The sequence below is a fragment of the Harpia harpyja genome, chromosome 6, assembly GCF_026419915.1.
Source record: "Harpia harpyja isolate bHarHar1 chromosome 6, bHarHar1 primary haplotype, whole genome shotgun sequence".
NCBI lineage: Eukaryota > Metazoa > Chordata > Aves > Accipitriformes > Accipitridae > Harpia > Harpia harpyja.
Window position 1 is genome coordinate 29,345,847 of NC_068945.1, and position 24,850 is coordinate 29,370,696.

Genomic DNA, 24,850 nt, shown 5'->3' on the forward strand with positions numbered 1-24,850 from the left:
ATATGAAATTCCCAACCACCCAACCCGGCTAGGTAATTCTTTCTTTTTGGTTTCTGTTGGGTTAAATCAAATGCATTTCCTTATGGGACCAAACACCATGCTATTGGGAGTGAGCAAAACCCTATCACTTTTTAAGACTCTGAATGCTGGGCCAGTGAAACACTTCACTTCAGGCACAAGAAGAGTACTAATGACTTCGCTCAGGCTACTTTCATGCTTAGAGCCACGGACGGTTTTGCTGGGCTGTCCCTGATAGCTGGGGCTCACAGCCCAGTGTAGGAATACCTGGTTCCTATCAACTCACACTGGCGCTGTAAGGCTGAGCCTGGCAAAACAGACAGGAGCAAACTGAGAAATAAGGGCACTTCTGTTCTAATTATCACGCCCAGCAAAAGAGAAGACCCTGGCTCTTGTAAGATGCTCCTTCCCATGCCAGATCCCAATAAAGAAGATCAGAACCTTTATCCTCCTGCCTCCAATCCATCCCTCTGTGATAATAGATAAGCGTTTGTTAATCAAATCTTGCTTATGTTAGTAGAAAAACCAGATGTTGGCCTTAAAACAGGAAGGAGGGAGTCTTGCATTAGCTACAGATAACTGGTAATGTAAACAATGTTTGTGCAAGCCTTGTGTTTATACAAAAGGTAATAAAACATGTATGTGTCAAGTGAGGGGCCCAGGGTGGTCACAGGAGGAAGACTTGGGGCCTGTAAAAGGTAATAAAACACGCGTGTGTCAAGTGAGTGGCACAGGGCAGTCGCAGGAGGAAGACTTGGGGGCCTTCATCCCAGCAATCACCAGAAGGCAGAAAAAGACCCCCCTAGCAACAGATCGGCGCAGACGCGGAGTACACTAAGGAAGATACGTATACCGAAAATGACACATATACCGGAAATAGAGGACTATAAGAACTGTGGCTACGGGAAGGGGGGTTGCGAGCCGTTGGTGGAGCAGTGGCTCCCCGGCCGCCCAGCGCTGTTTTGCCTATTTACCGCTTGCTTAATAAATTACTTCTAATTATTCACTACAGTCGGCTCCTGGACCTTTGTCCAAACTTATAACACCTCCATGCTAAAAACTTCACTAACAGGAGAGGAGGGGCTTTGCATGCTCAAGATCTTACTTAACCAGCCGTTATCAGAGTATTTGCAGGGTGCATGAACTCTCTTGCCTTACATCACTGCTCCGAGAAGGAGTCAGCTGGCTTTCTGATAAAACTCTGTGCCACTTAGGAAGAGAAATTCTGCATTTTGGGGATGATGCACACCTGATAAGAAAGATGCCTTACACCGTTATCTATATTGCCTTAGGAGGGACATGCAGTAAGCGTTGCATCATATACAAATACTGTCTCTATCTGCATCTCAGAGAGCTGGAAAGTTAGCAGGCAGATGCAGACAGCGCCTGTATCTCCACGGGGCAGCCTGCACAGCTCAGAGCTCCTCAGAGCCTCTCAAGAGCCCTTCAGAGGATCCCTTTTCCGTGGTGTTTGCAGCCAAGGCGTACCCCTGACAGCCTGCGCGCTTCCCGCCCCCCGACCCCAGTGTGTGTGTGTGTTATAACACCTTGGGAAGGAAAAGGGTGCTGCCTTTGCAAAGTTAGATAACTGGCCCAGTTCTTTGCTGCTGGATTGGCTGGGAGAGGCCCTGTAAAACCACGCTGGCCAGCCGCCCGGCCCAGCCCTGCAAGGCTGCAAGCTATTTCCACAATTGGCCACTTCAGAGTGGGAGAGGGGGAGGTGAAGACAGCCGGGCAAACTGCATCCCTGCCAAGCTGCTTCCCTTCCTCCTCGTTTTTTCTCAGCCGGAGTAGTTTGGCAAGCCTGCTCCGGGTGCCTCCGAGCCCTTCTCGCAACACCCAGGTGAGCGGGGTGTAGCCTTGGTGGCCAGGCACCTGGCCCTCCCTTAGCTGTGCTAGCCCAGTCCCAGGACAGGACATGTCAAGCTGCAACAGCCCCGGGGGCCCCGCTGCCCTGGACTTTCCAGAAGTCCTGAAGTCCCTGCTGGAGTACTCCTTACCCTGGACCAACAAGATGACAGGTAGGATTGAGGGAATGCATGCTGGGGGTTCTGTTTTGATTTCTCCTTCCCCTCCTTAAGTTGCAAGGCGAGAGGGGGGCAGAAGATCTTGTTTGCTGCAAGCCCTTCAAGGGTGTGTTTCGCCCAAGTGTCCAGGTCGGACAGGGGGTTCTGGAACCAAGCATGTTGTGCAGCTAGAAGGAAAACCAGCAGCAATGGATTGATTACAAAATCAGTCAAGAGCGCTGAGCTCCTGATCCTTTTAATCTCTGTGCTCAGCTACTTCTTTGAAACCCGCAAAGCTTTGTGCACAGAGAAGGCTTGGGCACAAATCTCCGTGTTCACGTAGCAGCAACTTCCAGGATTGCCATCCAGATTGTCCCACGGTTAATAACTGCTGAGCCTCCAGACATTGCCTCTTCCCAGATGCAGGGAGATGTCCAGGGAGCCCGGCCCGCATGGAGCAGGCTGACTCTGTGCAAACTTTGTGTTAGATGCTGCAGTTGTTTATCAGTGGAAAGCTGGGGTAGGGAATACAGAAAGTGTTGTGTTTTCTTTGCAAGAGCACTTCTCTACTCCTAGGCTTTCCTGCTCTCTGTGCAGCATCCTAGAAAACAAACGGAAAGGACCCAGGAGGTTATTTACCCTGGGCTTCTGCTGTGCTGAACACTTCGCTCTTGCTGGACTGATCACTTTTCTGTTGCTGGGCATGCTCCAAGTGCCCATCGCACAACTCGGGGACTCTGGTTTTGGATAGGATGACACATGCCCTTGGCAAGCTGCTTTTTGGTTGTGTTTTAACGTTTGCTGCCGAGTGCTGGGGAGGTTAGTGGAAACACCTCAGCTCAACAAGCTCATGTCTGGGCACGAGTGAGCTGAACTCACAAAAGCAAACATGCACAGAGCTCGCTCTTCTGCAGGGAGTTGCTACTAGGACACGCAGATGGTTCTGCGGTCTTGAGGGGCAGCGTGATCCAGGAGGTGGGAGCAGAAAAGCCAGATGCACAATGTGGCATGGGATCCTGCTCTCGCTCCAGTGTCAACGGGAGAAAAGGCTGCTGCTCCAGCAGTAAGGCAGGAAAGGCAGCTGCCTACACCTGCTGGGATACAGCGAGCCCTGTGGCACCTGCACGGCTCCCTGTGGGAAAGGGGTTAATAGGGCAAGGGGAGCTGCCTTACCCCCCAAGGCACTCATTTTGTCATATTGTTCCTCTGGTGCCACCTGTGAGCTGGCTCTCTTCTTTGCTGAGACTTTGCCTGCTAACTGGTGTGTTTACATATTGTACAGTATGAAGCTGCGTGTGGAGACCAGGGCATGTTTTCCGAGCTGACTGATACCCAGGTAGAAAGCGGACCTAGCTGGGAAGAGGCAGTAACGGCCAAGGGAGGCTCACGTGGTGCTGAGCCTTGCTGTGGCTAAGCTGAAGTTTGGCTGCCTCTCTGGGATCTCTGATCTCCACAGCCAAGTGGATTGAATTAATCCAATGGAGGAGTGCTGGCAAGATTTATCTGTTTGGCAAGAGTTGGAGTGGGAGGTAGAGGGGAGATCAATGATTTGTAGAGGGAATAATTTAGTCTTAACTCAGTGTGGCTTATTTGGCAGCTGAGGGTGCTGTTTTGTGGCAGCTTTCTTCCTCAGCCCCAGGACCACCCTGCCTCTCAGCAGCACCTCCTGAAACTCTTAGAATTGTCCTTATTATGCCGCCTCCCTCCCCAGGCCAGCATTCCCATCATGGCCCTCTTCCCATAGAGCTCAGTTCTCTCCTCCTGGGTCTCCATACCCACACACCACTTGTCTGGATTTGCTGGGTCTCAGGCCTCTGTCTGAAATGTGTTCTGCTATTCAAACCTCCCAGTGGGGCTTGCTGTATGTGTCCCCCCCACCCTGTGCCTAGCGCTGGGCTGCTTCTCGCTTGTCTCCCTGCTGCATCAGAGCTGGGCTGTTCTGCATCATCTGGCCCTGACAAGACTCCCAGCAATAACAGCCAAGGCCGCTGCATTCCTCTCCTCACATCTCATTGTCCTCCTCTCTTCCTTCTCAGCTGCAGAGCAGAAGAGAAATTGTAAAAATCCAGGCAGGTCCCAGCTTAACCAAGAAGGTACAGCTGATGGTGCAGTGCCCACTTTCTGCTGGCAGTGGCTTGAGCCCCTAATCCCCAGAGGTGGTGAGGAAAAGCTCTCTCGGAGCAGCCTCCCTCCTAGCTGGCAGGGCAGAGCTGATGCCCGAGCAGGGAGATGTGAGAGGGAACCCACAGGAATGCTCCCCAGGAACTCCCTCCCTCCCTCCTGCCTGCGGGCCGGGCAGCTAACAGTGTATACAAGCTAAACCCTCTCCAAGCAAAGTCACAACCCAGTGGTGGTGCAGAACAAACCTTAGCACAGTGGAGTGTGGGTGGAAATGTGTGGGAGGAAGAACATGGTCCATCTAAAGGGAAAAGCCCTGGAGTAAAGGCTGGTGAGTGGTTTTAATTACCTCCATTCATATGGATGTTACCCAGCAAAGCAGTTGCCATTGAGATCTGCAGGGGGGATGCACGCAGAGCAGAGCCTGTTCCTTGAAGGAGCGCTGTACAGTACTGAGACACAGCATCATCCCCTGGGGCCTCCAGCATCAACAACAATGGAACAAAGCGACCATAAGAGCCGTAACTGAATGGGAAGCCTGCAGCCTGCAGCCTGCCCGCTTTGGCTACATCCCCTCACACCGTTCCTAGAAGCTGCTCCTTCCCGGCCTCACTAGGTTGTGTTCTCTGTCTACCACCAGCTCTTTCCCAGGCAAAAGCATCGCTGCGAGCCTGCTGCCCCTTGCCGAGCTGTGTGTGCCGCCTCTCTCATGTGTGGTCCGACATCTGTTTCATTGCCCCGTGTGAAGTGGCATCTCCCTTTCACGCATGTGCTTTTTCCTTCTGCCAGCTGAGCTTGGCAAGGCAGAGGGAGTCCGTGGAGGGCAACCAGCAGCCCTGGAGCACGCTGGGCAGCAGAGCATGACCTGTTCTGCCTGCTTCTTGCAGCTGGATTTATCAGCCTTGATAAATGATGCATTAACCCGTGCTGTTCCAGCCTGTATTAACAAGGTGGCCCTTGCAAGCTCCCCATCAGGCAGCATGTGCGCAGGAGTTGTGTCAGGAGTCCCACCCCTGTCCCCTGTGAAGGAGGGAGCAGATTCTGCCTCCCAGCCTACACAAGAGAAATAGCTGGCAGGTAGGGCAGCTGGCTGCCTGTCTGCCCAGGTTGGATGGAGACATCCCCGGGTCCTCGTCGCAGTAGGCATCTACCCCATGCGACTTCCAATCCGTTCCTTTTCCTGGGGCGCGTGGAGAGGAACTCGGAACTGATTTTGTGTCACAAAGACCATTAGGGTTTATTAGCCAGGGTCAGGTCAAATTGTGCCTTGCCACTGAAATGAAATGTCTGAGGTTTGTGGAAGGGCAGCTGAACCAAGCAGATGCCCGAGTGTCTAGCCGGGAAGATGTCCCTTTTCTGCTGGCACTGAGGGGGAACATCTCCGCCCTGGCACCTGTGGCTCTATTGGGTGCGGATGGGGCCATCGCAGGGAGGTTGCGCACCCTTTGCTTTTCCCCGCTCGCGGTGCTATGCAGTAGGTTTGCTGTGGCCGGCCCTTCTGCGGCAAGAGGCAGCAAGTGCTGATAGGAGAAGCCGGTGGCTGTAGCGTCTGTCACTTCTGCGAGCTTATTCATTCTGCAGGAGGAGCTCCTCTGTATCTGCCTCTGCTCTCGGGAATGAACTTGGCAACATTTGCTCCCTTTGTGTGTTCAGAAGCTTAAATCCCAGCACAGCATCCCTGTTGCTGGACGGGGAGGGGGGGGCTGGTTGGGGAATCACAAGGATTGCTTGTGGTCATGAAAACTTGGGGAGACCCCCCCCGCCCTTCGCCAGCAGCCGCAGTGAAGTCCTTCTCCCTGCTCACGTTATATAGGGCACGCCGCTGCGGCTGCCGCCGGCGTGATGTAGGACAGAGCGGGATTAAATCCAGGTCATGTGGGAAAGGTGATCTCGGGATCCTAAACGAGGATATTTAAGGAGCGGCTGGAGCGCTGGCACCGGCGGCGGGCTCCCGCCTTCCCCCACCCCCCCCGACGGCCACCACGGTTATGCGACCTCCGAGCCCGGGCCCACCTCCCTGCCGGTCGAGCCCGGCCGGTGCCCGGGGCAGCAAGGGAGCAGGGGCTCATTAATCGCCGGTCAGCTCGGGCCGCCCGCACGGCCCCCTCAGCCGGTAACGGTCGCCTGAGAGAGCGGCGGCGGAGGAAAGCCTGCCGCGCAGGCGCAGAGGCGGCACCGCCTCCCCCGCCCGCCCAGGAGGCGAGCGGCGGGCGCGCGCCCCGCGGCAGGCGCTGCTGCTGCTGCTGCTGCTCCGCCCCCGCGCGCGCGCCTTCAGGAGCAGCTGGAGGTGACGCAGCGCCCGGAGGAGGCGGGGTGGTGGTGGTGGTGGTGGGTGGGGAGGGGCGGGGCACGGCATGCTAATGAGCCGCTGGAGCCTTGCCCCTGCACGTGCCCCGGCGGGCGGGGGGCGCGTGCCCGCGCCGGCCACGGAGGGGCGGGGCCTGCCGGCGCGGCACCGCCCCCCCTCCCCCGAGCGGCGCGGACCAATCCGCGAGGCGGAGAGGGCGGGGCGGGTCTCGACGGCTTGGGTGGGCGAGGCCCCGGCGCTCATGAATACTGAAACACGCGTGAGGTGTCAGGCGGCCGCGCATGCGCCCTCGGCCTCTCGCGCTCTGCCGTGCTCTGTGCTCGTCGGTCGCCGACGGGTCCCGGGGAGCTGTCGCAGCCTCGCCCGGGCGCTGCGGTCGCTGGCGACCGTTGACAGCCCGCTCGCCCGCCCGCCAGCCCGCGGGGAGTATGCCCGGCCGCGCCGCGCACCAGGAGGCGGCGGCGGCGGCGGCGGCGGCGGCGGGAGGACCGGAGCCCACTGCAGCCGGGGGGAGCGCGGGGGCCGCCGCGCAGCAGGAGCAGCGGGGCCTGGCGGGCGCCTTCCCGCTGGTGCTGAAGAAGCTGATGGAGAACCCGCCGCGGGAGGCGCGCCTGGGTGAGCGCGGGGGGGCGGCGGGAGCGCGCGGCTCCCTTCAGCTCCCCCCCCCCCCCGTCTTCCCTCCCCGTCCCTCGGAGGGCGGGACCCGCCGGGTCACGGTGGGACTGGCTGCGGGAGGGGGGGGCACCCGTGGGAGAGGCCGGCCACCCGTGGGAGAGGCCGGCCCGGCGTCCTCCCCCCCCCCCCTCACCCCCGGTACGCCCCTTGCCGCCCCCGGCACGGGCGGGATCCCTGGGCCTCACGGGGCGGCCTGGAGGCGGGCCGGCTCCCCGGCGCAGGGAGTGGAACCCTCAGTCTGCTGCCGTCCGTCGGGGCGTGCTGAGGTGGGCAAAGGAGAACGGCCGAGGGGCAGGCAGAAGTCGGGGCGTGAGGCGCCGGGCTCACGGCCTGGAGCCGTCTGAGGCCTCCCCGAGCTTTAGGCACGTAGTTGGGACGGCGGTGGAAAGGTTTCGAGTCTTCCTTGACGCGAATTTGATGAAAAGTTGTGCGATGGCACGCATAAACAGCAAAGCGCTTCAGATTAGGCTTGGCGATAATCCGTGAGGGTATGTATGACTGCCTGCCTGCCCGTGCAATCCTGTACGGGCTGGAGCTGGCGCTCTCCCACTGATTATGCAGATAGCAGCTGTGTAAATAACAGTGCTGGTGCTTATAGTCTTCGTTCCTGATGGCACACTTCCCCCCCCCCCCCACCTGGCAGTATTTTTGCCTTTCTGAGTATCAGTTTGATTCTGAGGAAGGCTCAGGTTTATCCGCACTGCTGTAATGCCCAGTGTACTGGCATGTAATAAAATAAGTCCTTACATTTAGGAATTCTGAGGTTCAGAATCATTTTTGGAACATCGGACAATATCCAGGGTAGACCACAGTGCAAGCAAGGTTGGCAAGATCATTCCCCCTGAGGTTCCCAGTTAAGACCCATTTACTTTGTATGTCTAACATTGCACAATACTGTGTAAATGTATCCATCTTGTGATTCTGGCAAATATTTTTTTTCTCCTTTCTGTAAAAAAAAAATAAAAAATAATACGTCAGCCCCTGATAAAGGTTTTAGTTATGTTGCCATGGTGCAGGATGCTGCAGTACATAGAATCTTGAGTCTACAATGTTATGGGATTTCTCAAGATATTTCTTCTCTCGATCCTTTCTAAAGGCGATAGTGCCAGCAGGAGCAATTTAAGTTCATGTGTGGAAACTATGATGGTAGCTGACTGGGATATGGCGACTTTGTCTTAGGGGTGGTTTTCTTGTCCAGAATCATGTGATCTGGCCTATGGAGATGTAAAATTTTAAAATTAATACAATTTTGAGGTAGTGCATTTTTCTAAAATTAGAAACATTTTATACTTTTCCTTTTACTAGATGACCCCATTCCAGCTTGGGAGGGTGTTCAGTTTGACTCTAAAGCTTGCTAGTGAGTCCATTGCATCTTGATTACTGCTCTCCATTCATGCTGCGATGAAGTTCAGGTTGTTCTCAAAATTTCTCCATAGATTTCCTTAGTCCACCTTGTGTACTGTTTCACCTCACACTTTGTGGAAATTGTTGCTTTCTGTTTATTTTGATCTCTGATGCTTTCCTTGTTTGTATATTTGCAAGACAAAAGAAAGAATGCCTTATGTGTTAGCAGGTAGTTACTCCTAATTTTACAAAAGACTTGTCAGTAGCATTGTGACTCAACTGACTTCAGAGGATCCTTGTTTATTTTCTGTTCCTTTACAGTATAGTGGCACAGCCAAAATGTTAAATAATTACTAATTTACTTAATACAGTGGGGTGTTTTCAGCAAGCTTTTTGAGAAAAGACCCTATGCCTTTTGTCTGGAATGCCTGTTGACAAAAATACAATTTTCTGTCTTACTCTGCGAGAAATGATATCAACTAGCTGCAGTGTCCATTTATAGTCTCCACAAGCTACCTGTGGGTTTTCCAACTGCTGTAGGTAATTTGACTACCCAGTAAGCAAGCAGGCTTTCTAATCCTTCTGAGCAACAGAGGAGGACATCCAGTTCCAACTGAATGCCATCATCTTGAATGCCCTGCCATATACCAAGTATATCTGACTGGCCTTGCTGCAAGTTGTTGTCATGTACATTGTAGGGATTAAATAAATAACAATAATAATATTTTTATAAAAAAAGTCTATGGAGTAAGGGAAGAGCATTAATATTCTGGAGCAGGAGTGTAGGTCTCCTATTAATAACGAGCTGCTGCATGCTTTCCAAAGGATGCCTTAATCACCAGTTGTGTGCTGCTGTGGCAAGAGGAACGCCTCAACAAATGGTAATGGGCATCGGGGATACAGAACCCCATAACCTGTCTTGTTCCATTGTCACAAGTGGGACTAAAGATTTATGGAGCAATCAGCCTTGGTCTATATAGTGTTTTCAGTATAATTTGACAATATTTTTTGATGAACGAGGAGAACTTTGTCAAATAAGTGTTTGTTGTGTTTGTGGCTGGGATTGCACTTGACAATTGTGGCTAAAATGTCTTTTGGTCTGGGTTTGGTTAGTTTGTTGGGGGTTTTTTTGAGGAAAAACCAGGATGTGGAATAAAGCTCTTCCCAGGCTGCTGCTTTTGGCTAAAACAGCAGTATTTCCAACAGTTCAAGAACTGGAATGCTCTGCCTGAATTACTTAGCATAAACTAGTGACCTCTCTGTTAACAGCAGATGTACAGCCTAGTTAATAGGTCATAGTAGCAGAATGAGGGGGCTAAATTGGACATGAGCTATCAGCTGCAGAAGTACAGTCCAGATTTATCAGGGTGACCTTGAATCACTGCAAATGGAGCCTCTTAGGATACTGCAGCTCTGCTGTCAGGTAATACCTGTTTACACTATAAATATCTTCAGAGATTTAATGTTTCAGGTCCCTGTGCTGGGGTGGGTGGAAACTTCCCCCTCAAGATGCAAGAAGTTAATTAGTGTTTCATTAGATATTGTGCACCCAGCAGGATGTTGTGCAGCTGAAATAAAGGTTAAATGAATTGAAAGAAAGACAGTGGGAAAACGTCAATGCAGAAATTATCATACAACAGTTTTACCTCTTTACGTATCACGTTTGAAATACATGGGCACCCAATATGTGTGTTAACTTCTGCTATTTTAATATGTTTCAGGTATTGCTGTTAGAAGTGAGGGGGAAGAGAGAGAGACAGACAGACAGCATAGCTAAACAAAGACAGCACTGGGGGCCCAGTGCTTGCCAGTTGTCAGCTTGTAGTAGAAGGGCAAAAAGTTTCAGATGGTCTTCTCATGTGAAGTAAGGATCTAATCTGGTGTGAGCCAGGAACAACAGTGAGAGGAAGTTGGAGGGACCACAGTCTTTTCAGGTTACTGAAGTACAGCAGGATCTAAAAGTACAGCATACCTAAAAGGCATTAAAAGATCTGAGAAGAGCCACATACGCCAGTAGTATAGTCTTTTTGGCATCTACCTTATGAAAAGTATTCTTAAGCCTTATGTTTAGTCTACTGATCACTTAAGGTTTCTTTTCTCCTCTGTTGGAGGTATTGTATTAGATGTCGCAAAACAAAAGCACTGCTGGCTTGCATTAAAACCGGCATAACTTATAATGGAATACTATTGTTTTCAAGAGTAAAGAATGATTTTTTTTCTTTTCTTTTTGTTGACATTTTGACTCAACATTCACAAGGTTTTTTTTATCATGTTGATTAAAAAATAAAGTGATTTACAAAGAATTCATTATTGTCATTTGCATTTGTTTTGGTGATGTCTTTACTAGGATATCATCCAAAACCCCCAATGCAAATCAGGGTTTGGTTGTGCTGGGCACTGTGCAGACCTTGGGGAAACACCCAATCCCTGATTCACAAGTTGGATGTGAAATGGTGGTTCCAATTTGGTGGGGTGTGCTTCAGTAATAAGTGAAATCATCCTTATATGTGAAGTAGAGTAGATGGTGTTTCTTTACTAGGCTCAAGGAGCAGCTGTTAGAAACATTCAGGTTATTTGCATCATGACTGTTAACCTGCACATTGGCTTTGCCCAAGCAAAGGGTAGGAAAGTTGCAAAACTCACTCCAAAAAGGAGTTTATAGCAGGGATAGGAGTTGGAAGATGGGAATTCAGAGGTGGCAGTGTGAAGTGGCAAGGGGGAAAGCCAAAAGCTGCAAGAGGATGTTAAGAAAGCTCGGGTCCAGGAGCCACTGGTCTGAAGTTAACATGTTCTTTAGGTACTTGCTCTTAGTCCCAAGTCAGTGGCTGGTGTATATTTTCACAGCTGTTTAGTTTAAAATTGGTATCTTCTTTTGTATAAAATGTTCAGAGTATGGTAGATTAAAATGGTAATTTACTTTGTATGGCAGCACTGTTCTTTAAGCCATAAAAAGCTCTTTCAATCTCAATTCCACACCAGCTAAGGCAACAGTGGAAGGAATGCCAGTTCTATCAGAATAGGTTTTATATAAATAGGCTTTTCTGATTTAGAGCAGAATTTCACCCCCACTCCCACCCCCGATAAAGAAAAATACTCCTTTAGCATATTGTAGGCAGTCTAGAAAACCCTAATGCCAAAGACCTGTGCATTTTATTGGGCTAACCTGTGTGAATATTGGAGATCCAAGCTGGTCCAGTGTATGCCCCTGGAGTCCTTGTTCCATTGAACTGAACATTTGTCAGCTTCCGTGGTAAGACCCAATTTGCAGTTGGTTAGGGGACAACTGATGACCGTTCCTTTTGACGGCAGTGCTGCCTCGGTGTTGGCAGTGGTAGCACTGCTTCTGCAATGCCTCCTTCAGTGCTGGTACAACTGTATGGCTACATGGAGAACTGGATCAGGAAGACGACTTGGATTTTCTTTTTTTTTTTTTTTTTTCTGCCAGCTTATTTTTATCTCTTAAATTATGTAATTATTCCATAACTTGAGTTTTCTGCTTGGATTCTGTCCCAGACAATTGTTAAGATTCAGCAGCTATGGGGAACATTGAAACAGCCATTTTTCTGTAATAGGAGCACTGTAGCGCAGTAAATGGAGAAAATTTCATCAGTCTTTTGTGGCTTGGGGGTGGGGTGTGGGAGTATGCCTTATTAGACATCTCCCCAAAGAGTGAAAATTGTATGTAGGTATTCTATCTATAGTGAACAGCATTTGGAGCTATTGCTTTGTGTGGACATGCTGAGTCATTTCAGAAATAAATGCTTCTAAAACACTGAACAACAGACATCCAGGTCTCTGGTGTCCTGTGGACCTTTTGACTAATTTTCAAGTGTAATCTGAAAACCCATATCCCTTTCTTGTTTGTATTTAGATTATTCTTCTGCACCTTCTTTCTTTGTGCATAGAATAAACTACTTCCTTGGAGTTTTCTTAATGGCTTCCCATGTAATCCTACTTACGGACACTCACTTTTGCTGTCTTCCAAGATGAGGCTGTGAAACCCAGGCTATTTTGCAGTGACTAGTTAACAATAAGCTAGATGCAGTATTATATCACGTTTGGTAAGTTATCACAGCAAAGATGTTGGTCTTCAAGGCTACTCAGATGTCTGTGATCCAGCCATCACAGGGAGTCAGAGCATTCCATGCTGATTTACTTATGAATGTAGGAATGTTGCCTTTCAACATCTGATTTTCCAGATCACGTCATGAGGCAGAACTATAGCTTACTGAATTTCCTTTCATGGGGATTTTGTTAGACTCTTAAACCTTGAGTCTCTCCTGTGTTGCAGCTTGTACAGTGACCTACTTGTATCTTTCAGATAAAGAGAAGGAGAAGATAAAGCTTGAGGAAGATGAGGCAGCAGCTGCCAGCACTATGGCAGTCTCGGCTTCCCTTATGCCACCCATTTGGGACAAAACTATTCCTTACGATGGCGAGTCTTTCCACCTGGAGTACATGGATCTGGATGAGTTCCTGCTGGAGAATGGAATTCCTTCCAGCCCTACTCACCTGGATTTGAACCAAAATCCACTCTTGCCTGTGGCTGAGCTGGAAGGAAAGGAGTCTGCCAGTGCTTCCACTGGTTCTCCTGCATCATCCTCTTCCACTGCAGTTTACCAGCAATCTGAAGCAGCCTCCAGCACAGGTAGATGGAATAATGCGGGGCTCTGAGGGACTTTTGTTGTTCTCATATTAAAAGGTGCCTCTTTAGATCAAAGTGGAGACATGCTAACCTGTCAGTGTTAGCTGTGGCAGGTTAAGTAGCACAAACATGCTCAATGTAGAGCTTTATTCCATGTGTCAATTCATGAAGATGCTGCCACTCCTTTTCTTCCCCTCTCCCCTCTCCTGGAAAAAAAGAGTGAGTGTTTCTCAGTGTGCAGTCTGTTTCTCTTTTGAAATTAGAAGAGCTGAAAAAACAACAGAAAGTATTTGCTTTCTTGGTATTGCTAATCTAGTGAGAAGCTAGACATGTTGAGAAAACAGTTTCTCAGGTTATTTTACAACAGATGTGACAGTTTATGACAAGTCATTTGTGCTACCTTGGTGGCTTGGTCTGCTTGGGTGAACTTATGCTAATTTAATGCACCTCAAATAACAATGCTTAATAGCAAAACAACGAAGCAATCTCTTCGTGCTAGCCTGTGAAATGTGAAAACAGACACTTGGAAAAGGTGTGTTGATGCAGTTTGATGTTCTGTGGTGCTTTGAAGTGGGAATGGAGGAACAACAAAACAGAACTGTACTTAAATGGTACTAGGAAACTTCTACTCTTCATTTGTAGTATGGAGATCTTCTCTATTAAAGAATTTAGCAGCTCAGTTTGCCCTAGATTTGGAGTTTAAACATGATAGCTATTAAACTTTTCACCATACTATTTTATGAGCAGACTTCACAGACAGTGTTTTGCTCAAGGCCCCTTCTGTGAATCTGTGAGAGAAAGGCAAAATGTAGAACCCCTTCAATAAGACATAGGGTGTGGCTTTTTTCTAGGTGTTGTATTGAAAAACTTACTCATTTGCGATTCATGTGTATGAAGTTTGTAAACAGTAGATAAATATGACAAAGTTTATATGAACACTGTCAGTGTCAGACAATCTGTTGGGACATTTGTTACCATGTGGCAAAGTAGAATACTGTTGCATTTGTAACAAACCCACCTTTATTTAGTCCTTTGTTTGGGAATACAATTGTCTGATCTTTGAAGGTCCCAGGGACTGTGGTCTTTGGGCAGGCTTGTTTCCGTAAGGCTTTCTATGGTACAAAACTCAGGCTGATACAAGTTTCTCACTTCTTACTGCTGTGGAAGGCACTTCTTGAGTGTGCAAAGCGTGTATTTTTTGCCAAGGAAGTATTAACTCTTGTCCTGCATCTATCTACTCTTGTCTGTTAGTTTGGCATATGTTCCTAGAGTTTGTATTACAGACTGGACTGCATGGCTTCTCTCTGTACCAGCAGCTGTACAGCACCAAGCACGCCCTAGGGAAATACCAAATACTATTATTAAATACTGCCCACAGTAGGGCAATAAACAGAGATACCCAGGTTGGCTTAGTTAATTCTCTTCATCCTGCTGAATGTATTGTAACTTCTGTTGTTGCCAGAGTCCCCACCACAAAATGAGAGAAATACTCCCAGTCCCATTGATCCTGACTGCGTAGAAGTTGAGGTGAATTTTAACCCTGACCCTGCTGATTTAGTGCTGTCCAGTGTGCCTGGTGGTGAGCTCTTCAATCCTCGCAAGCACAAGTTTACTGAAGAGGACCTGAAACCACAACCAATGATTAAAAAAGCCAAGAAGGTTTTTGTCCCAGATGAGCAAAAGGTAACAGATTTATTGCTGCAAACTTCTCTAGGCCTTGACCGAAGTTTCTAACTCTGTCCAAACATTTTGACATATAAAGCTAATGTGCCATACCTACATGATTGGGCAGAAGCACTGCCAAGAACAGAATTGGCAAGTCACCTGCTGCTCTTGCTGTTTTGCTGGTTTGGTATCATGAGATAATTACTGGGCAGGAGCAGCTTGTGCTATACACAGAAATTAGAAGTAGAAGAACTATCAAGTCACGTCCTCATCAACTGCACTTTTGAAGGCCATTGTATATATTTGCCCAGCATTATGTCTGATCTGGCTTTAAGCAGCTCAGACAACAGAACAGGTTGTTTTCTGTGGAAGTTCATTCCCAAATTGAAACTAAGTAAAGGGAGCATTTCAGTTAAGACAGCTTCTTAGTAGCCAAGTCTCTTACTCTCCCTAGTTCTAGCAGTGCACTTGGTTTATCCTAAAACAAGACTCGTGTGAGGATGAAATCTTACAGTACTGTGTTGCTTGCATTTTGATGTCGGAGCCCTGCAAACCAAAGAAGGACATTCTTCAATATAGCAGTCAGTGTGAATGTCATTATACACTAAGGAAGTGTCTATTTGATACAGTTGTCAGGTTGCCATCTTTCTTCCCCCCCCCTCCTTTTTTGCTACAGGATGAGAAATATTGGACAAGGCGAAAGAAGAATAATGTGGCAGCAAAGCGTTCCCGTGATGCTCGGCGATTAAAGGAGAATCAGATCACAATTCGCGCAGCCTTTCTTGAGAAAGAGAATACAGCCCTGAGGACGGAGGTTGCAGAGCTGCGCAAGGAAGTGGGACGATGCAAGAACATTGTTTCTAAATACGAGACCAGATACGGACCCTTGTAAGCACACCCCTTTTCCTTGTTAGGGCTCCTTGTTTTAGCCTCTTAGACTTCTCTGCCTTCTGTAGAGACTCCCAGAAATAAAGTTTGTGGAGGCGCTGCCATTCTGCATCTACACAAAACCCCAAACCCTGTTTCTGTTGGCACAACTTGTTCAGGCCCTTTCCTGATCATTGTGTTGCCCAGAATCTTAGTGTCCGTATTTACAACTTTGTTTTTAACACTGATAGAGCGTTTTCTGATGTCATACAATAGAACAGATTCACCTGTCTGGAGGAATAGATGTGGATCCCTCCTGACTGGACAGGGCTTTTGCTGTCTGTTCGAATCTCCCATTTTAAGTGGAGAAAGAGCCTAGGAAGCTCTCCTTGCTTTTTTTTTTCTTTTTTTTTCTTTTTAAACTCCTGTTCTTTTCTCCCTCTCCACCCCGCCCACCCATCCCAGTCAAATTGTAAAACATAATCTTAAGATATAAGTAGGTGTTGCTGGGCAGCATCATAAAATTATTTCCTTTCCCATTCAGAGGCACTAGAAAGTACCTGTTGTATAGAACTCTGTTCCTGTTAAAGAGGAGCAGGGGAACCTTTAGGACAGGAAGACAGGAAAATATTCAATCTCTTGCAAAAACTGAGGTATCTCGAGGTTAATGCACAAGTGTTATGCAGACCAGAGTCAGTGCAGTGTTGATTAAAATACTGCTCAAACATCTTGGTAGGTTTTAATCCTGGATAACTTCCAGAAATGAAGGAGAGAGAACACTAGGGGATCTCTCGCTTTACAGATATGGACAAAATAATGTGCTGTGTGTTTTAGGCTGTATTTCTACCACCACCCCTCCTTTTTTTTCCTTAGAGGGACTTCCCTCTTGAACTGCTGATAAAGCAGCATGTTACACCTAAAGGAGAAGTAAGGGAGATTTAGAAAAAGTGGTCTGGCTCATTGGGCTGAACCTTGAGTCCTATCTGTTAAGGAATTGCCAGTACCTTATGCTTTGGGAGAAGGGTTGTTCGTTTGTTTTTTTTTTTAAGAAGCAAACAAGCCACTGTTACTTTACTGCACCTTACCTGTTGTACAAGAGCTTGAGAAAGAGTTTTGGTCCTTTGCCTCGTGAACACTCTATGGAACAAGCTACACCCACTCTAAACATGAACCGTTTACCTCACTATCTCCTGTGTAGCAGCATATTGGGTCTCTCCATGCCTGCTGGTTCTCTCTCCAGCATGTTTCCTGTTACAAAATTAGCACACAAGACTTGCCCTCTTGGAAGTAATCCATTCTCAGCACCAAGCGCTGCTTCAACAGTATGTGGTGTTAAAAGAAAAAATATGTTGTGTGTGATGTTGGGACCTTCTACATGACCTACAACTGCAAGAACCAGAAGCTTTAACAGAAGTGTATGTCTAGAAGTCCTCTTAACAAGAGAAGCTATCTTAAGATAGTGGGTGTGTCAGAACTCTTAGGCTACACTTCCTGGGCTAGTATTTGTATCAGGGAGTAAATGTGGGATAGAAGATGTTTAGGCTGATTTCCAGTTCCCCTATTGAAATCTGAAAAGTATATTAAAAAACCATTGGGGTTTCTTTTCTATGCTAAAGACTTTTTGCCTAGCTTGTTTTTTAAAAATAATGTGGAAATTGGTGTGAGTTTAGACCAATTGTGTGTTGACTTCTTAAGGAAGTGGAGAAGCAGGCTAATCCAGGATGCTTAAAGTAAATGTATGCTTTGAACTATCTCCCCCTCTGTTCCGCTCTTAATTTGACTAGAGTGGCTCTTGATGCAGCGTTGGTCTAATTTCTTTCAAACATATTAAAAATTGTCACCCTTTCAGCAGGGGTTTTTCTTTCACAGGGTGGTGTGTGGTGGTGATGGTGGGAAGTATGTTATAAATAAATTGTCACACTTAATACTTTGCTTTGTTTAAAGTGACTTATCTGATTCCGAGTGATGCAACTTTAAAGACTTTTAAAAACAAAGAAACTAAAAAGCACACATGAATCGCCAGTCTTCAGAGTGAGCAGTGAAATCTATGAGGTGTCCCAACACAAACAACTGACGATGACCCTGCCTGCCTGCTTGCCTGCAAGTACCCCATCTGAACTACCCAGGGCTGGGCATGATGAAAAGTGCAAAGTCTCCTTAATTCTGTATATGGCTTTCTTATCTGTCTTTCTCACTGTAACTATGGACTACGATAAGCTTACTTATTGGGGTTTTGTCAAGACACTCAAAGTTCATGTCTCAAAGTCTGTTGACAGCCTGTGTGAATAGTGACTCTTTTGTTTTGGCACTCGAGTGGAAGAAAATAGGGAGTTTAAAATGGACGTGTCTGTATATATTAAGAACTGCTATATTTTAAGACTCTTCCCTGCAGTAGAATGAATTTTATTTAATACTGCAGCTTACTTCTGGTAGCACCTTGTGAAGTACTGTGAGTGCAGAATTAAAGACACCAGGACAACAGCTGTCTGTGACGTGTGAGACTTCCAGTGCAGAAAAGTACAGCAGATGTATTGAAACAATCGAGAAAGCACCACAGTGTGCCATACAAAGAGTTGTACTAAAACTCTATCAAATGACCCATGTAATAGTAAAACACTTCGGTTGCTTTCCTGTTCCACATCTACGCTGCTGTAACCTGCCTTTTCCTTTGTTTCTTTTATGAGGCTCGCTTTCTTTTATGGTATCTTGCTGAAACAAGATCTATTCTTCTGTTAACAATTTGGCAATCATGGAAAAGGTGCTAGTCTGAGCTGCTGATCCCCGTGTCTTTTGGCAGTCTGAAACTACCAAATGAGTATTAGCTCCAGTAAAACAATGGCTATTAGCTGCCATATTACAATTTTCTGTCTCTTGACTACATGAGAACTGTGGTGGTGAAAGAGTACTTTGTTCATCTGTTTTATAAAACTGAAACAATTGCCAATTATTTCCCACAGTTAGGAGAGCCAGCTTAAATATCAAGACCCTTGTGCTGGTGTGGGAGAGTAGATGAAAGCTTGGACAGATTGTGGGGATGTTTATTGTGTGTAGAAGATGGAGGAAGTAGGTGGAAGTTGCTTTGTAAGAGTTTCATCAGCATAACAAGAATCTACTCTTATATTAAGGAAGGTTAAGAGCTAAATTTGTGTAGGAAGAAAGAGAGTACTTAATTTCTGGGAAAGTAGTACAGGGCCATGCTTGTAGCCAAAATGGCGATTTTAAGACAGGAGTGTATTCATCCCTGGAGTTTGATAAACAGCATGCACCTCAAGAAAAATAATCTCAAAAGCTTTCAGAAGCACAATTGCCAAAATTGAGGCATGACTAATTACCAGCAAAGCTCAGCACTACCATGTTGAACAAGTATTTTGACTGCATTTACCCAAGAGATTCCACCCCTGATTTCAGAGCAGAAAGACAAAGAGAAAAAGGTGCAAAGCAGCAGCTAGTGTTGTAAACTTCATTTAAAAAAATAACAAAAATCTCAAAACCCAAAACTCGTAATTAGTGTTTTGAAGGCATAACCTTTGTAAAGAGCATATACCTTAAATGTAGTTATTGACCTATTATTTTTAATGGACCATGTTGTGAAGTCAAGAAAGTGCTTTTAACTTTTTTTTGCTGGTTACAAAAGTATATTTACAAGTGTATTATTGTAATTCGGGATTCTAAAGCTCTGAGATAATCTTGGGGTATTCTCTTCAAATAGATGAATAGTTCAGCTCTGTGTTGCTGAAATGTCAGCATATATCTCTATCTGTATCAAGTATTGCTGATTTGGACCGATATTTTTGGTATGTGCTGGGTTTTGTTGTTGTTTTATTTTGGTGATAAAGGCCAAACCATGGATTTAAAAAACAAAACAAACAAGCCTGACAGCATGTAAATGTAGCAACTCTTTTTGCATTTATTGTTTCTAAATTTTCAGTTAGCTTTGAATGGCTGTTCTTGAAAGTCATGCTTCCTGTTTAAATCACAAAGCTAAAGGGTATTGTAACTGGGCAAGGAGTTGCTAGTCCTTCATCTGGGTCTTGCTGTCTTACTGCTTTAGGAGTATCTTTTTAAAACGTACATATTGTATAAAGGATTTGATTTTGCAGTATGTCATGCTATTTTAACAGCAAAATATTCAGTCAGTGAGGTTAGTATGTGCAATTCTATTAGCTTTTTCTGTTGTATTAAAAGCTTACACAGTGGAAACTAACAGTGAATGTTCATTAGATCTTTCTTTCAGAGAAGACTGTTAGCAAACTCCTGTGCTCCCCTGTAGGACAGTGCACATTTGCACACTGTGATTCATGTGTCTATGGGTTGCAAAACTGGAAAATCGCACTTTAGGGTGAGTGCGGCTTAACTTTTGTAGTTGGAGCATTTTTTTTGTTAAGAAGCAAGATCTTTAAAGATAGATGAGAAGGTGGTAACTATCTAAAGGAGTGTAGGTATTGCCAGACAAAAAATGATGTGCAATGCTGAAATTCCTTTCTCAGTTTTTGCAGTCTCAGGAAGTTAAGCTTACTGCTTCAGAGCCCTCTGCTCCTCTCAGAACGGTTAACTATATAATCTTGTTACTTTGACTAGGATGACAATCCTATCCGTAAGTGATAACTTGGGTATGTTTTCATAGTGGTCTTAAGACGACCAATATTCTTTTAGCTCAATTTGGACATTAAAAGATGCTGAATTGACACTGTTGAGAGTCTGGAACATGCTCTGTAGAGGCCATAAGCATGCCTGATGCCAATGTACCCCATTCCAGCCGTAAAGGGACCATCTCCAAGGGGAGAGAATAAAGGGAGTGCACCTTTCAGCATCACTGCAGGGATTGCCAGTAAAGGGAGCAGTTTTTGACACAGCTGTACATTCATTAGGAAGTGGATTGACACCAAATGGCCATTTTGCAGTACTAACTTTGAAAATATATGAACTATTGATGAGATTTGTGGGCAATGAGTGTTGTCTTACTCTACAGAAGAAAGACTGAATAAATGATGCGCAACATTTAATACAGTATTGCTTTCATACGTGGTTGTCTAATCTACACATAGTTATATCTCCTTATAATAATACAGTTTTGTATTTAAAAATTTCCTAGAAGCTTAATCTTTCACCTGTTGCCAAGATCCGCTCCCACTGAAGCCAGTAACAAAGGTCTCGTTAACTCCCACAGGAAAAAGTCTTTGCTCTCACCTGGTTAACGTAAAGTTTTAGCAAGCACTGGAGTCATGGGTGTCTGCTTTAGTCTGGAGCATTCTGTGCTGGGATCGGGTGGATATATCTCAGATTGCAGGTGTAATGTTGGTAAAGGGGTCCTATCACTTGTTCATTTACACAGTTAGTGATAGTTTTGATATTTGGATAATCTGAATTCTGTTTTTTTTTGTTGTTGTTATAGTTGCCCTGCATGGACAGGGTAAAAAAGTAGTGTACTATAAACTTGTGCTGGGAGAAGAATTTAAAAAAAAAAAAGAGTTAAATGTGGCTTTTTGCAGTTCTTCTAATAACATTTTATGTGTTTTCTGACAATTCTCCATTTCCCTGCTGTGCTGTTTGAAAGCCCAAGGTGTTCTAGCTGTAGAAATACCTTTCAGCGTTATCTGCAGGACTGCTACTAATTGTACCAAATTCATTTAAAGTTCGGAGGTGCAGTGGAAGGCCAGCAGCCTTGGGAATACTGTAATAAAACCACTTGTGTGGAAAAATATTTTTGTGTAGATAGCAGAAATAATGGACTTGCACAGAAAAGAATATTGATGCTTCAGCCTTGTGAGCTGTCTCAGCATGACAAGGCTTTGTTCCTTGTGATCAGATGCCTGCCTTTTTAGTGAGAGTGGAGGTATCTCGGACCTTTGTAAAATCCAGATAGGCTTTTGTTCACCCTTATGGTTTTAGCCACTAAGCACAAGATGAGAGATGCAAACTTGTCTTCATGCATAAATCTCTTATTTTTGGCAACCTACATCTAAATCCATAAACAGCAAAGTCATTTGTCAATGCTAGTGTTTTGTCTTTGCAGCACTCCAAGACACTGGCTGGCTTTCTAGATGTTCAGATAATTACTCTGATCTGTGTATCTGCCACTGTTACGTGGTGAAGATAGACAAACTCACAATGAAAGACTGGGAAAAAGGTAGAAAGAATAGGCTTAACTGAAGTTCTGTGGAGATGCTAATATAACACTAATAGAGCAATTACAATGATTTAATTAATGATAATGCAGATTTGTCATATAGAATGTAATTTATTAGTTTGATAGTGTGCTGTCCCCCTAGTGAGTCACTTTTGGAATGCAAACTCCTTAAATTTCAAGTAGCTACAGGAGAAAGGGAATCCTTTGAGGAAGATACATGTATAGATAAACATACAGATACTCGGCAAGGAGAGTAAAGAATGAAAGCAGGAAGAGAAGGGTAATGCAAGAGTATGACCTGAGCCAGACTGCTAAAACTGAAGCCTCACTCTTTACAATTTTACGACAATTTGGATCCCCTCAGTTTAGCATCATATAGAAAATATGTACTTGTTTAGGTTTTGGTAATCTCCTTTTCTTGATCTTATTTCCACAGTCCAGAAGAAAGTGAAAGGAATATACAGAGAGGGAGGAGAGTTACTGCAGAAAGGCATGAAAAAATAGCTGTCGCTTTAACTAAGCGTGCTGTTGCACTGGGATTTGACCTGCTGATGTGAACTGATAGTGCTGTGTCGTTAGGAAATTACTATCTAAGGCCCCGATATTTTAAGGCCTCAGTTCTGCTGTCATTTCCGCATGGGATGAGCCCTGTATCTGTAGAGAACCATGTGGACTTCACAGGATCTGTTCTTGAATGTGAAGCTCTGCCCAGGCAGTCAGCTGCAGAATTGTGTCCTTAGCACACAATCAGTTGTAGTTACAAGGCTGTTGATATTAAGTGTAATTTGGGTGCCTGTTACATAGCCAAAACCCTTGATACTTTTTTCCCAACTAAGGCATGAGCAGAAGCCTTTTGCTGTACAACATCTGTTTTTTAAAAAAAAAAAAAAAAGTACTTCACATCTAGTAAATTAAGGCATGTGATTTTGGTCTGTGGGTCTCAACAAACTTTGCTCGTGTACCTGCGTGAATGTTTTCTTAGATCTGCAGCTATGTCACAGTGAGAAGGTATGGTGGGATTTGTTTTCCCGAGGGGGCACAATAGCAGCTCTCATCTGTCACGCTGCAGGTGACTGCTTGCTACTGGCCAGGATCATGGATGGATGCATCCTCTGCACTTTTATGTGAAGTTGTCTGAAATATGGTGGTTAACATGATTATTGGAATACTGTATTTTGTATAACTTAGAACATGTAAATACACTTTTAAAACTAATCTGTTCTATGAAGTAATAAATAAGTGCTTCCATTGTAATATCTGAATATTGTTAATGCTTCATGTAGCTTGATTTGGGATTATTTTTTTCCTAGAGAACTACAAAAATCAAAACAAAGATTGATGTTGTGGAATTCTAGTCTAGTTGTGATGCTTTCTATCAACAAAAAATGTTTTACAAATAATAATGAGCTACATAAGCAGAGAAACTGAGAATTTGAGGGAAGTGATTCTCTTCCAGTCTTTCTTTAACAGTAGTCACTGATTACATTCATAATTGTACACTTCCCATCCCATTAGCTGGACAGTTGATTTGTTGTTTGTGACTAGCATTTGGAAAGTGGCAATATTAAATTATTTGTAAAGCTTAGTGATTGAGGAAAACGAAAGTTTGTTGGGTTTGGTTTTTTGTTTGTTTGCTTTTTTTTTAAACTGTTCTCTCTTTTGGCTCAAACAGATCTGTTTCCACCCTTCAGCCAGACTGCAGCAAGTTGCAATGAAACAGTGAGTGACTGTTACTGAAGCTCATTTGTAACCTAGATAGTCTACATCTTTATTACTTCTATTATGTAAATAGATGACACAAGTATCCTGTTGTGGTGTGGAGAGAGAGAAAGTGATTAATGACTTGAGGTTTTGCTGAGTATGTGTTCACTGGATGCTGCTTGGCTGGAAATTTCATCAGCTTTCATGATCTTTTCTATCTTGTGTTAGAAGAAAAAAAACCAAAACAGTGGAGTGAGAATCATGAGCAGTCTGCTAGGAAATATAAACGCTTGGTTTTGAGGAGGAGGAGAGATTGATCCATCAGCCTTCATCTAAAGAGATTAGCCTGTGATGACGCCTTCTCCAGCCATAACATAACTTCTTTGTCTTTAATGCTGTACTGGAGCAGTCTCCTCTCTGGTAAGGGCTGCATCTGCAGTGTTCCATAAATGATAAAGCCACAACATCTTTTGTAGTGGGCAGAGATGGTGGCATCTCTTCCCCCCCCCCCCCCTTCTTTTTTTCTTCCCCTCTCAGTGTCTCTAGGCTGTAAAATAGCTATGAAAGCTAAGCATATGTGCAAGTTATTGAGAGAACTCTGTTCCTGCAAAGCTTTTTCAGAGATAAGCAGTTTTTAACTAAATAGTTTGAGGGGACTCCTATCTGCTATATTTGGCCTGAAATTCTGTTGCCTCCTGGATAAAAGTATTTTTTTGGCTTCAGATATGACACTGATCTGTCCCATTCATTCTGTGGGATGGATGATAAATCTGCACAGTATTTATAGAAGATATAAATCTGATCTTGGTTTTACTGCGTATTAAGTTGTTTAATCTCTTGGGTGTCTGCTCCTTGAGGTTGTCTATATAATTCTTGTACATGTAGCTGCTTTTTGAAGCAGTCCCTCAAGTGCATTTGAGATCATCCTGACTGAAAGATTCTGTAGAAATGAAAGAGATAATAAAGTTTGTAAAGCGGCTGGGTAAAACTGTATTGCCATAAATGGTTTTAATTTATATATGAATCTTTTGTCCCAAACTGCTTATTTTGTACATAAACCTACACACTCCTGGCAGCTGATGGGTGAAAATAAAGGTGCTTAAACAGCAATCTAATGAGGAAAGGGCATTTCACTGTTGCAGAGTTGGTATTATTTTATATTTCCATTTATTACACTTTTTTAAATGTATAAACCACAGATTTGAATTCTCAAAGTCTTCAGCTTGGATTTTGTGAGTAGTTTAAATCCTCTCACCTCTCTGCTCGTAACTGGTTTTTAAGAAAAAGAAAAGCTTTTGTTTAAAATGTAAAATTTTGACTGTATTAAATTCTGTTAGTACCCTTCCTTTTTAAGAAATAAAATGTATATTCCACTA

The 24,850-nt window shown here is 45.3% G+C and overlaps 1 protein-coding gene across 4 annotated transcripts; it reads left to right on the forward strand.

Annotated features, from left to right (window-relative positions):
• Positions 1-1,707: 1,707 nt before the first annotated feature.
• Positions 1,708-24,850, forward strand: TEF (TEF transcription factor, PAR bZIP family member). 4 transcript variants are annotated; one of them, XM_052789162.1, is made up of 5 exons: positions 1,709-2,039; positions 12,791-13,117; positions 14,577-14,797; positions 15,456-15,667; positions 17,591-24,850. In XM_052789162.1, exons 1-5 carry the CDS (start codon positions 1,937-1,939, stop codon positions 17,610-17,612), a joined length of 885 nt encoding a protein of 294 aa, XP_052645122.1. In that variant the 5' UTR covers positions 1,709-1,936; the 3' UTR covers positions 17,613-24,850. The 4 variants fall into 4 exon arrangements, with proteins under 4 accessions (XP_052645123.1, XP_052645122.1, XP_052645121.1 ...); XM_052789161.1 differs by lacking the exon at positions 1,709-2,039 and adding an exon at positions 6,743-7,065; XM_052789164.1 differs by lacking the exon at positions 1,709-2,039 and adding an exon at positions 8,264-9,156.